Source organism: Pelophylax lessonae (assembly GCF_965119305.1).
Source record: "Pelophylax lessonae genome assembly, chromosome: 6".
Classification (NCBI taxonomy): domain Eukaryota; kingdom Metazoa; phylum Chordata; class Amphibia; order Anura; family Ranidae; genus Pelophylax; species Pelophylax lessonae.
Genome location: NC_138773.1, coordinates 28348430 through 28362550, shown reverse-complemented (window position 1 = coordinate 28362550; position 14121 = coordinate 28348430). Strand labels below are relative to the sequence as shown.

General features: G+C 42.0%; 2 protein-coding genes across 2 annotated transcripts in view; both read right to left on the bottom strand.

The window, feature by feature from the left end:
* LOC309558510 (uncharacterized protein) overlaps positions 1-14121 on the bottom strand; it is a gene marked incomplete at both ends in the record, with an annotated part of 400563 nt that overhangs the window by 90180 nt on the left and 296262 nt on the right. The window lies entirely within an intron of this gene.
* The window catches only part of LOC309557490 (interferon-induced very large GTPase 1-like), a 91691-nt gene continuing 83131 nt past the window's right edge, over positions 5562-14121 (bottom strand). Inside the window, exon 3 of the mRNA XM_082260215.1 lies at positions 5562-10594. Coding sequence (XP_082116341.1) covers positions 5853-10594 — 4742 coding nt within the window. The 3' untranslated portion in view covers positions 5562-5852. The remainder of the gene's footprint in view (positions 10595-14121) is intronic.

Below are 14121 nucleotides of genomic sequence, written 5' to 3'. Positions count from 1 at the left end.
CCTCCTCAAACATCAGCAGCTCCAGCTCTCCCATCTTGTTGGCCAGGCTTCAAACCTCGTAAAACCTCGTAAAAACCGTAAAACCTCGTAATTTTGACCGGTTACAAATATCCTCATTTGATGTTTTTAGGCTGCTCTTGTCATTTTTCTCCATACCCACCCTGGGTATAGGAGCTCCAAACACCCTACCGCTAATGCCCCCATTTCTGCCCTCTGAATCTTGCTTTCCACTGGCTAATTCTACATCTGTACCCTCCCCCCCATTCCCTAGTTTAAAAGCCCCTCTAACTTTGTGGCCATCCTCGCACCCAGTACGGCTGCACCCACCCCATTTAGGTGCAATCCGTCCCTACCATAGAGCCGGTGGCCGACTGAGAAGTCGGCCCAGTTCTCCAGGAACCCAAAACCCTCCTTACTACACCAGCTCCTCAGCCACTCATTAACTTCCCTAATCTCCCGCTGCCTCTCTGGTGTGGCTCGAGGTACAGGTAGTATTTCGGAAAATACTACCTTGGAGGTCCTTCTCCTCAACTTAGCGCCTAAGTCCCTGAAATCGTTTAGGACTCTCCATCTTCCTCTGCCTATGTCATTGGTACCTACGTGTACCATGACAGCTGGGTCTTCCCCAGCCCCACCCAATAATCTGTCCACCCGATCCGCAATGTGCCGAACCCGAGCGCCAGGCAAACAACAGACTGTTCGGCACACACGGTCTTTGTCACAGATTACACTGTCTGTCCTTCTAATAATTGAGTCCCCTACCACCAGCACCTGTCTTTCCTTTCCCTTTCTCCCGGCCTCACTGGAGGAGTTCTTCCCCTGGCAGCTAGGGGCGTCGCTCTGCTCCAGCAATGCTGGTCCCTGACTGGTTTCCCCAACATCACGCAACGGGGCGAATTTATTCGGGTGCTCCAGCCCAGGATCAGCCTCCTTGCCTTGTCCCCTTCTACCCCTCCTGTCACCCCTCTACTCTGCTCTGATGCCTGCACCTCCAATACTCCGCCCACCTCTGTGCAGACCCCTGTCTGCACCTGACTGGTACGATCCTGGCTCTCCTCCGGTATGGACATTCGTCTCAGTGTTGCCAGCTGCTTCCCTAGATTCAGGACCTGAGGTTCCAGGGAAACAACGTGCTTACATTTTGCGCATTTGTATTCGCCCTCGATCGCATGACCCAGGAACGCATACATATTACAAGATGTACACCGAGTCGCATCTCCACACCCGCCGGGCATTGCACCTACTAATCTAGTCTAATGGGGATTCAGTAATTTAAGTCTATCCTATGTGGCTATTTCCTGGCTTCCTAACTCTACCTTCTCACCCTCTGGTACTCCGCTTCACTCACTTGACACTCAGTTGCACAACACTCACAATCTCACAGCCCGGTCAGTCGCACAACACTCCCAGTCTCACAGCCCGGTTCAGTTGCACCACACTCACAGTCTCACAGCCCAATTCAGTCGCACAACACTGTCAGTCGCACAACACTGTCAGTCGCACAGCCCTGTCAGTCGCACAGCCCGGTCAGTCGCACAACCCGGTCAGTCGCACAACACTGTCAGTCGCACAACACTGTCAGTCGCACAACACTCGCCGACACACAGCCCGGTCAGTCGCACTCAGGTAGTAATAGGTACTCCCAGACACTCAGGTAGTAATAGGTACTCCCAGACACTCAGGTAGTAATAGGTACTCCCAGACACTCAGGTAGTAATAGGTACTCACAGACACTCAGGTAGTAATAGGTACTCACAGACACTCAGGTAGCAATAGGTACTCACAGACACTCAGGTAGTAATAGGTACTCACAGATACTCAGGTAGCAATAGGTACTCACAGATACTCAGGTAGTAATAGGTACTCACAGATACTCAGGTAGCAATAGGTACTCCCAGACACTCAGGTAGTAATAGGTACTCACAGACACTCAAGTAGCAATAGGTACTCACAGATACTTAGGTAGTAATAGGTACTCACAGATACTCAGGTAGTAATAGGTACTCACAGATACTCAGGTACTACACTACACCCTCAGTCAGTGTACAATCTCAGTCACCAGTCTTACTTACCTAGTGTGTGTCCCTTTAAGCCTGTCACTAGCAGTTCCTGTTTTTTTTTTTCCCTCAGACGGTCAGTCTCCACTCTGCACCCGCCTCCCTCTGTCACTTCCCGGTCAGCCTTTGCTCCGCTAGTCTCCTCTGTTCCCTCTCTGTCTGGGGGGGGGTTCCGCACCACTCGCCGCCCGCCGCAAAAGGGGGGGGTTTACCGCACCGCTCGCCACCTGCAACAAGAGAGACGGGGGGGTTACCGACCCGCTCGCCGCCCGCTCGCCGCTCGCCTCTGGGGGGGGGGTTCGAGCGCCGCTCCCCGCTGCTGCTCTCCTGGGGGGGGGTTACTCACACACTCACACGCGGTCGGTCACGCACACACTCCTCACACACTCCTCTCTCTTGCACGCCCTGTCAGCCTCTGATCCCGCACTCTGCTCCTCTGCTCCACAGCACCACCTGCCGGCCGGATCGCAGTAAGAGTTAACGCTTACTCTGCTTTTTTCCCTGACAACAACTTGGGATTAGCTCATTTTAGAGGGCTTTGCTCTCACTTCATGTTTTGTCTATGGGACAGGAAGTGAATGGAAATCTCCCCAATGGGACACAGATGGAAAAAATAAACCTGACAGGGGTTATATCCAAAATAAAAATAAAAAAGTGTTGCTAATAGTTCTACTTTAATATACATGTCAGATCAAAGATAGGATGGATCTGACGTATACTGTAGAGGGGTGAATGACAGTGAAGGTAGATTTTTATACTGGTGGCACTGTTACTGGAATGCACTGGTGCGGCATGGCGGTCAAGCGGTTTTCTTTCCGATCAGGGCTTCCTGATCACCAGCAAATAAGTGAAATATGACTGCTGGCTGCAGACTTTTTTTACTTTCTGTGCTGGTATGATTAGCCACAATGATCACATGGTACAGAGCCACTCTCATTGGCTCTGTACCTTTTGCCTATGGTCTGCTGTGTCCAATCACAGGGAGATCACAGGACTGCAAATGCACAGGAGCTCAGCTCCCAGAGGGCGTTGAGGCATGATAGGGGGAGGGGACTGGTCATCTATGTACAATGGCTCATCTGCCAGAGGTTCAAAGAGAAAAAAAGACTACAAGTTGTGTATTAGAAGTGTTTATTTTTGCTCTCATTACCTCTGTTAGGTGTTCTTACCATCAGTGAAGTTTACAATCAATTGACAAAAATGTGTTATCACACCAAACCCTGAGACTGCAATCTAATTCCTAAAGCCAATCCTAATGTAGACCTTTCAGTAACTTTACAAGACTGAATCACTGACATGTCACAGTAAACCCCATCATTATTTTTAATGCTCCACATTTTATCGTTAAACATCCATCTTCATCCGTGAAATCCATTTGAAACTTTGCCTAAGCTTAGATGATGTCACCAGTCTGCTGCGGGCAGGAAGAAGCATTTCCTCAGTCTCCCCTCCCCCAGTGATAGCAAGTGATAAGGTGAGAGGCTGCAGCAGAGGCGGATTTGTGTCAGACATTAGTGAACACAGCCAAGAACTGCTCAGGCACAATTATTTATTTGACGTTGTCATCTCTGAGCCGACATCTCAGCCCTGGCAGCAGATGGTGACCCTGGATGATGCCTGAACAAAGATGGCGCTGTCTGAAGTGAAAAGCAGATGAAGATATTGTCAGGGAAGTGCTGTGATCTCTGTGAGAGGTAATAAATACCTGGAAGAATTAAACATTAACAATCATGTACTTATCATAAAAAGTATATGTGATGTTAGATCGGCTTTAAACAGACAATATAATCTAATCTAACCAGTTACTTACACTTACCCACCCCTAACTATTTACCCCCCGATCATCACTTCTCACACCCATATAATCATTCCAAAATATGACAATTCCGTTATCTTATGTACAACAAAAGAAAGATAATAAGAAAGGATTCATTTATCCAAATTATACATGAAGTAAGAATAGGAAGAAAACATCACTGAGATTAACATGACAATGCAACCTGGTTATACATGGAATATTCACACCTAAAATCATCTTTATTTAAAAGGAAAATTTAGGGTTTCAAAATTCACATAGACATTTTACCAGGAAAGTGAATGTACATTCATTCTGTGTGAATGGGGCAAATAAACAAATGTTATTAGGCTATTTCCTGTGCTGGATTAATATTTCCATTGATTTCATATGGAAAATACTGTATTTGACCACTAGATGGCACTATTTATTATAGGAGATATGTAGCACCTTCTAGTGGCTAAATCCAGTATTTTGCAGATCAATATAAAATGTTTTGGTATTTTCTGTTTTGAATTAAAAAAAAAAAAAAAATCCAGCCCAGGAAATGGGCCAATGACATTTATTCATTTGCCCTATTCACACAGAATGAATGTACATGTACTTTCACTGGGTGCATTGCTATGTGCATTTATTATAAGTACACCCCTTAGTGATCGCAATATTATTTCTGTAGGTTGTAATGGGAGGACTGGATATCAGAACACAATGAGGGGATTTAGCAAAACTGGAGCAGACAGAATCTGGAGCAGACTGCTATTATCTGACACGATCTGCTGCATCCACTACCTAAGCATGAGTCGCTACTATACCTTTGCAAACCCTCCCTTTACTTATCACACTAAGAAGTTCTTTCTTCCCTTTGCACCCAGATGGGATCTTTTTGGTCCGTAGGGACCGTCAGCAAGCAGGTTTGAGGAATTTACCTACACCCTGTTATTGGCTTATATACATACCATCTGTGGCCTTTGGGTAAGTGTGACCCCTAGTGGTCAAATCGGAGGAATACAATCCAGAAGGTACCTAATTAGCATTCTCACGGTTATTCACAATTAAATTATTCAGCATTATTTATTGGAAATCACAATTATTAATCCTTTATTTTTTTAATCTTTACCATACCGCACATACATTATTTATTTATTTATTTCCTTGGCTGGAATTATACATTTAGCCAGTGATTTTTTCACAAGCATAATATTTGTATGTGTCACACTTGCACTATTTTGTACGCACTAAGCACTTTCTCCTCTTCACTCGCATCTTTGCACATGCGTTAGGTAGCGCCGTTTCCAACTTTTTCACCCCCACGCTACAGAATCTGGAGCAGCTGTGCATGGCAACCAATCAGCTTCTATCTTCAACTTGTTCAATTAATTAAGCTTTGAAATAAAAGATAGAAGCTGATTGGTTGCCATGCACAGCTGTTCACTATTCTGTCTGCTCCAGTTTTGATGATTTGCGAAACTCCAATGTTGTTGGGGAAAGCAATCCTCTCCAGGACATCCCACATACATTACTAATATTTATCTAACGTTCTTGTAAATTCCTTCCCTACTTCTGTTCTGTAGATTCTGAGATGTTTTTTTTTTTTTTTTTTAATGATGAAATCCATTACCATGAGTGTTAAATAGAAGTTCTGTCTTATTATAATCGTAGTACAATAACATTCCTGGAGAGATATCAAATATGTAAAGCGACTTTACCATTTCCAGTGCAGTGCTAGGAATGTGATAGTCAATGGATACAACAATCACCTGGAATATGAATTGGAATGTTCTGGAATCTTCTAAGAGAAGCAATGAGCCCATTATATCATCGGGGGAATGAGAATCCTCAGACATTCTGTTCACACCCTGATTACTGTGACCATGATTGTGAGGAAAATATTTTACATGTTTCTCCAATAACAGAAAATCAATAAAAGGTTATTTTTAATAACAGTAAATGATTTGCAGATAATAAATTGGATGAGGAATTACACGTTATTGATTCTCTGTTTAGCTATTGAACATTTTCTTTAAGCTTTGCAGAGCTTTTTCTTCTGTGATAGATTTCCAGCCATCCGGTATTTCTGCTGGTTTTGCATTGTATTTTTCAGCAAACTTCTCATTAAACATCACAAAAATAAATTTCCAGTAATCTGATGACTCAATGCTGGGATCTGGTTGTATGGCCCAATCTGGATAAATGGTACGATACTCTTTGTATGGGTGTGGTTTGCCTTCTGTGGCTGAATTTATAAATGTGCCATCAGATAGAACAGATGAACTACATATATCAGTGGTTAAGATTTCAGTACTACTCCATCTGTATGCTCCCAATCCATCAGGTCTGTGAAAAGTAGCAAAGTGCTCCTTGTGTTCATCCCCTCCGGCCTCACAGGGGACACCACAGAATGGACATTGCTTCCCACAGCCAACAACCTTCATGAACAACACATCCTGAGGCTTCACCGTCACCCTGGAGATTACAGACTTTATATCCATAGATGGCAGCTCTGATAAGACTTCTGTTTCTGTATCTTGGAGGAAGAGCTGAATGTCAGATGAAAATTGGCCAACATCAGCCGTGTTCTGGAAAGTGACCGCTTTCATCTCATTATGTGGGATTACTAATTCTTCCTTTAGTATCTCACATACACCTTTTAGAAAACCTGAGACCGATGGACTTTTAACAGCATTGTCTTCATTAAGAGCGTCTCTTATCTTTTTGAGCAGTGAAGAAAGAAGATCTTCGTGTAATGGTTTTAGGATTCGAGGGGTTGCAAATGTTTCAGTGTGATTTAGTATCCAGGATTTTGTATATTCCTCATATGACAGTATAAACGTTACATATTTCTGGAAGGACTTTTCTTTCAGCAGCTCTTCCAGTAAAAACTCTTGAAAAAATGTTCTACTGCAGAATTTCTTGTCTGAACTTACTATTCCATCCACTATTTTCTGTCCAAGATGGTGGAAAATATTTTTAATCATTGCTGGTTTTAGACATTTCTCACAGAATTCTTTGGCTTTAGTCTGACAAATATCTTTCTCTTGAAATATGCTGATAAATGTTTCTAAATATCTAGGCTTTAGTTTCTCCAAACACACTTTTGGATCGTTCTCTCTAATGAATTTTTCGTGCATCTTCTGAAACTCTCTGGAAGCTTTTCTAAGAATGTGAAGCTTGATATCCATTTCAAACCATGTGGACAAATGAAGACTTTTGGACTGTTTAGAAATCTCTGTTGTAATGATATGAAGTAATTCCTGGCAGTAGTTGTCACAATAGTCCTCTCCAGATTCCACCTTCCCTCTGATATACTTTTTACAGTTATCTATAAGAGAACGAGCAAAACCATTTATTTTGTCAAAATGCTCATTTTTGTTCCAATATTTATCTTTCAGTCTTGTAAACAAGCTCCTCTCAATATATTTCTCATCCATCTTGAAATCAGGTTGTGTGATATCTGCCAAGTCCTTCACACCCAGTAAGTGTTGATTTATAGCTGATCCTTTATTGCTCATGTCATTCATTAGCTGCTGAAATATAGATTTACTGACAATGCGTGTTTTTAATTTCTCAATCTGTAGATCTGTCAGTGTCCTCTTCCACATCCCCTCAAATTCTCTATTTAACTCTTTATTGTTCGGCTTTTTTTTCTTCTCTCGGCACCTCTTGAGGAGATCTGTGATTTTGTCTTCAATCAATTTCTGGGTATTTGTTTGCATATTCTGAATCTTGAATTTCCCTTTCTGTATTGAAACAGCCTCATCCAACTTCACAAAAGAATTATTTTTCAGTTGGTCCTTCAGGGACGTTGTGCTCAGAATAAAATCTTGTTTGTATCTTTCTATCAGATGCACATTTTCATTTTTATTGTCAAAGTAGTTTTCCAGCAATTCCAATACTTTGCTTTCTTTACTAATTAACAAATTGTTGAGCTCAGTCTTAAATTCCAAACAAAGTTCATCACTTAGACTCTCTGCAGTTTGATTCTTAATCTTTGTCTCTGTACGGATCAGCCAATTATGGACAGCTTTTCGAAACTCCCATTCCCACTGTGAGTATTTCATAGACAGTGTATTATAAGCTTCTGCCACCAGGCTGTTCCTGAAACTGAAGATGAATTTCTCATGTTTTACAGCTTTCCATAAAGTTTCTATCCATGTTTTAAATTCAGGAATAGTCAAAGGCCTGTGCAGGTATTCTTTACTTGTCATGAAATCTAATAAATACTTTTTCAATTCAGACACATGTTCACTGTAGCCAGAATTTACTGGAGCCATTGGAGGAACCCCAAGCCAGAGTCCAGGAATGTACCAGTTGTCTTTTTCCAGGTTGTAATCCATCACATCACTGAAAGTTTTGAGTTCACTTTTCTTTTCCATCTCTGCAGCTAGTTTTGTCATTTCATTCAGCTGTTCCAGAAGTTTTTTCCTGTCTCTCATGTTCTTGTCATGAGCAGACACATCACTCACATTCTGATGAACAAACTGGCAGTTTGGTCTCTTTCCTATTTCTTTCATTCTAAGAAAAGCATGGACCACAATCTGTAAAATATCCTTCATTTCTGTTGTGTTTTCCATTGACATATTGATGATGGTGATATCACTCAACCCAACCACTAGTGTGGCCAGCTCATTGTCATGTTCATAACTGCCCTCCAAGGAAGCCAACTCTGGAGCTTTCAGCCCCTCAGTATCAATCACCAGGATGAATTCACAGCCCAGCTCCCCCAAGAGGTTCTCTTTCACATTTAGAAGAGTCATGAAGGCTCCTCGTGTGCATCGTCCACTGGCCACTGGGAACTGCAGACCAAACATGGTGTTGAGAAGAGTGGATTTCCCTGTACTCTGCACTCCCAGCACAGTGATTACTCTCATTCTGCATTTTCTCCTTGTTTTGGTGTTCAGCTCATTTAGAACATCAGTTATCCACCGTAGAGGAATGTTGGAGGCATCTCCATCTATCAGCTCCAATGGGAAACCATTCAACAAGAGATCGGCAGCAATTCCTGGCAGTCTAATAAATTGCCTTTTTCTTTTACCTATTTTTTTTTCTTTAAACATAGAACATTCAGCTTCATAAAACTGTCCCATCTCACGTAGGAAATGTTCAATTCCCAAAGAACTGTCAGAGATTTTCTGGTCTATCTGTTTGAGTTCTTCCTTGTTACTCAAGGTATTGTTACATTTTTCTTTGTATTCAGCTTGTAGATTAGAAAGATGACTTCTAGCAATTGAATCAAGTTCAAATTTCATCCATTTCAGAAAATATTGTTTCTCAGTCTCAGACAAATGATTGATTGCATCAATAAAGAGCATTAAACCATGGGGCAGATCATGCTCATGTTGTTTCTCATGCAGTGAAATACGTTTCTTTCTCAGTTCATCTTGATATTGTTGTGTGTCTTTACCACCTTGCTTTGTCATTCTGCAAAGTTCTTTTTCTACTTTAGATAACTCTCTCCAGAGATCTCCCTGTAACTTCATAGTCTTCTTTTTGTACTCAGATACATTTGTGATTTCTTCTGTAATTTTCCTGGCATATTCCCTGGCCTTCTGACATTCAGGATCACTCTCATCCACTTGGATGTCCAATCCATGAATTTCTTTCCCAAGGTCTCTCATTATTTTTTCTTTTGTATTACTGTTTAAGAAATGAATAATAGTACTTTGTATTCTTTTTACAAATACTGCCTCGTTTGCTGTCCCACCATGTATGATCACATTAGATTTTTTCATCTTTAGTACTGGCATTAAGTCGTGAAGGGTCTTCAGTGTCTGTGTACTCACAGTTTTGCCAGGACCAGGAGTAATAACAAAGTAATACTGGGTGTCAGTGGTGGGGCAGAATGACAACAGTTTGAATTCCCTCTCAGAAATATCCTCAATGAATATAAACACAGCTGATGAAATTCTTGTCAGAAATGTAAACTGGTCCCAGTTGGTCTCCAGGTCTCCTCGTAGGTTGGTCACTGCAATGGGCTCTGTGAAAACATCAGACTTACCACAGGGAAAATACCAGGACATTTCTACCAGTCCATCAGATATTTCCCTCTTAATGTTTCCTCCATCCATATTGTCATGTATGAAGAAGTTATTATGTAGCTGAGCTGGATTAAGAACTTGATTTAGTATTTTTGATTTGGATAATTTTTTTTTTCCTAATCTGAAATAAGAGAAGATTGGCATGGAAGTATTCACCACATTTTCTTCTCTGAACCCTTTACTGTCTGCTAATGACTGAGGTCTCCATTTCTTCACTATGTCTCTCATTGCCCAAATCATGAGGGTGCAGTGTGACCCCTCACCAGCAGGGAGCAGCAGAGGGACTGAAAACTGACACATGGACAATTTGGTTATAATCTCTTGTTGGAGAAAACTGTCTGAGCAATGCAGGAGGAAACACAAGACATCCAGGGGGTGAATAGAGGCAGATGGATTATCACCTGGAACTAAAAAAGCATTAAATAGGTTGTAATAACCATCCTCATCCTCATCATTACCAGTATCATATACATCAACACCAGTAGACTGATCTTTCTCAAGAAGAATGTCTCTTGCAGTCCTGTTTAGGGCCATGAGTTTCCTTAAGTAATTCCAGGGAAGATCCACTACAGTTTTAGATGGTTTGTCATTCACATCTTCTAAACCAATACTCAGGATGTCCCTCAGAGTTAATTTTGTGGTCAAGTATGGTTCCATGTAAATTTTTTCTGCAAACTGATGAAAGGTAGTTTTTCTTGTATGATGTTCTGTAAGAAAATACATTTTTATTTTATTATATGTTTCTATATTAGTTAAACAGACAAAATCCTGTAAAACAATAAAAAACCTCACAAAAAAAAAAAAAGAAATAGAATACATTTTTATAACCTAGTGTAAAGGTTAAGTTCAAAACATTTAAAAGATTGATTAAGAGAGCCGCTACCTAGTAAGTTTGAATATAGGACTCAAAAAGTTAATTTAAAAAAGGTGACCAGGTACAATTCCCAAACAAATACCGTAATCAAAAAAAGCATATGATATAAATGTTAAATAATACAATTTTCAAAAGAATCCATCAGTGTGAAAAATAAATATATCATTAGAAAAAGAAAAAAAAAAAAACAGTCAGTTTAAGAGAAAAAATGTCCCAGGGTGCTCCTGCAAAACCATCACCAAACTCAGGCCTCTTACCAAAGACTTTGGATCTCAGATTATGGAGATCAATCCCTCTTTTTATTTACACATATCCCTGTGTCTCTCCGAAGGAATAGGTTATCAACCGTGGTGGGTTCAGCCTTATGCTCATCTAAACAAAGATTGAGTGTTCAGTCCAGCATATGGAAAAAAGAGATCTTTATTTTTTCTCATGCTAAAGGAACAAGGAAAGCACTTCAAGGCGTAGTATTTAAAAGCATTCCAATTTATTGCACATAGAATAGCATTTACAGTTATGAAGTTCAAAAACAGCGGAATTAGTAACAAACAGACATCGTGCATGCAGACATCACAGAAGTGGCTCCACCCGAGCATCATAACAGGCATCAACTGGGAAAGGAGTTCCTTGAAGGGGTGTCTGTGCAAAGTTGTTTACAACTTTTGTACTGTTTCTCCACTGTAAGATCCTTTGCTACATCTATTGCATTGGATGAGGTACACAATCATACTGGAGGTGCAGTTATATGATCCTGAGATACTGAAGGTCCCTTTTGTGTGTGTGTGACCCTTTTAGATAGATTGATTTGACTGGACAGTTTGCAGCGTTTTTTTTTTTTTTTTTGCAGGGTTTGCTTCCGTTATTTGTGGTTTCATAATCAGAAATACGTTTCCTACTTTAGTTTATGTCTGAGGTTAGGTGGTAATCTGAAATTTCAGAATTTCATCCTCTGTTATCATGGGTTGTAAATCTTTGATTATGTTTTTTATTCCTTCCAGTGCAGGATTGTATGTAGTTACTAGAGTTAAACGGTTATTTGTTTTTTTATTGTTTATTTTTTTAGAGGGGGTACCTAGTCAGAGGACCCTGAAGTGTTAAAGGGGGCGCCAGCAGTTGGGCCCTGAAGAGTCTGTGTGTACAGTACAGTGTGTGCAGTGCAAGGTACACAGAGTTAAGCGTTGCAGTAGCACAAGCTATGGCAAGGAGCTACCTCAGTGAGTGAAGGGCTGAAGAGAGTTTTTCAGTGAGTTTTGAGCTAAAGCAGTGTCAGAAGTCAAGTATTCTACAGTCCTGGATCTTCCGAGTTAACAATCAAGTTAAAGTCGAGGTTTCCAGCACAAGTTCAGTGTCACGGAAACTGTAAAGCGCCAAGAAGCGTTGGCCGGCATTTAGCTGGCATTAAGACAGCGCCAACCGGCATTTTTCTGTATAGTGTCCCAGTCAAACCTAGTTTAGCCAGAGGAGTATCCCACTCATTCCCTTCTCCCATCCCCTAAATACAATAAACAAAACAAACCAAAGATGCCGGAATGGTCATTGTCTCAGTTCTCACACCTGGATTCACAACTCAAATGTGTTGGAAGTGTCACCAGTAACAAAGGCAGACCCACATTAGGCTCAAGGCCGCCTGGTGCCAATGGAGGCTGTGGATGTGCTCCTGTAATTGTGCGCATGTTTGCACACATGCGCTGGCATTCCTGCAAGTATATGTTCAAGAAGCAGGAGAAAGCGGCACCAGCCTGACCAAGGAGCATGGATGCTCCAAACCCGCGCACCTCCTGTCCTTTCTTCTAACTGGATGTGATGTCATCGGGCCAGAAGCTGGAAGTCGGAACACGGCAACGAGTCCTCCACCACCGCTGACCTGCGGGCTACAGCTGCCCACAACCAGCCTCCCCACAGGAACGCTCTTACTCCCACTCCGTGCTGCACAGACCAGGAAGGAATCAGATGAACTATCACCTGTACATCATAGTTTTTACCCTTACCTTGAAGTGAGTTACTTCGTTATTTGTTAATTTATTAAATCTATTGCTACACTAAGCTGGCACCGCTTTCTCCTGCTTCTTGTTCTCCAGAGCCCCTCCTTACTCCAGCTGGCAGCCGCTGAATGTTGCCGCCCCTACTATCCATTACAGATTGGAACCTACAACACCCCTTCCCCCTTACCATCCTCTTTCTAAATATCCCCATTTACCACCTACCTATACTAGCAGAACACCATGATATACTATTTGTCTGCATTCGCCTGTGCACAATTTATTTGGGCAATAGTATACGCATGGGCATGTGAGTGCGCCCAACGTGTCACAGCAGCTTCTTGACATTGAACCCCCTCTTACAGGTAGCCTTGGGATACCCTTCAAGACCTTCTTCTATGGATGACGCTTATAATAAGCTTGCACCAGACGTGGGGCATGTAAATTTAAAGCTGGCTCCCATTAATTCTTTTCTAGGCTGTAGCCCTTCCATTTGATAAGGAACTGCGTTTGACCCCTTTTATTTCTACAGTTCACTACAGCTTGTACTTGGTATTCCTCGTTGCCTTCGATAAATAGAGGAGAAGGAATACAGGGTGGATTTCCAGGTTTTTGGGTAAAACCAACTCAAACACCACTGAATTACTTTTTTTCTTGACTGGAAAAGGCCCCTGATATCTTGGGCCAAGTTTCTTTGAGGGGACAGCTCAATTTCATTTTCACTGTGGACAACCAGACTTTATCCCCAGGTTCCAGATTCAAGTTGCCTCTCTTCTATTTGTCTAAAAAAAATTGTATTGTTTGCCTGAGCCTTAGAGATGGTGTCTTGTAACAACTGATGGCTGGAATTAAAAAAGTTCAATCTGTCTTGTACCACCGGTATGGAAGATTCCAAAGATAGAGTTGAGCGGACACCTGGATGTCCGTGTTCGGCGGGTTCGGCCGAACTTGAAAAAAAAGTCCGGGTCCGTGTCCCGGACTTTTTCCGAACTTTACCCGGACACCGAACCCCATTGAAGTCAATGGGGACCCGAACTTTCAGGCACTAAAATGGCTCTAAAACACCAATGGAAAGGGCTAGAGTGCTTCAAATGGCAGCAAAACGTAGTTAAGAGCATGGCGAGTGCTCTGCAAACAAATGTGGATAGGGAAATAACTTAAAACAACAAAAAAAAACTGAAAAATAAAGCAATGTTCTTCATCTGTGAAGGACGAGGTCCATATGGAGTAGGAGGGAGGTTGAGGTGGTGGTGGATGTGGCGGTGTCATAGGCGTGTGCACAGGGTGTGCCGAATGTGCCTGGGCACACCCTAATCACCTAGGGCACATTAGCATTATCGCTCTGTTTGCCAGTGAGGAGATGGGAAAGATCTCCCTCGGA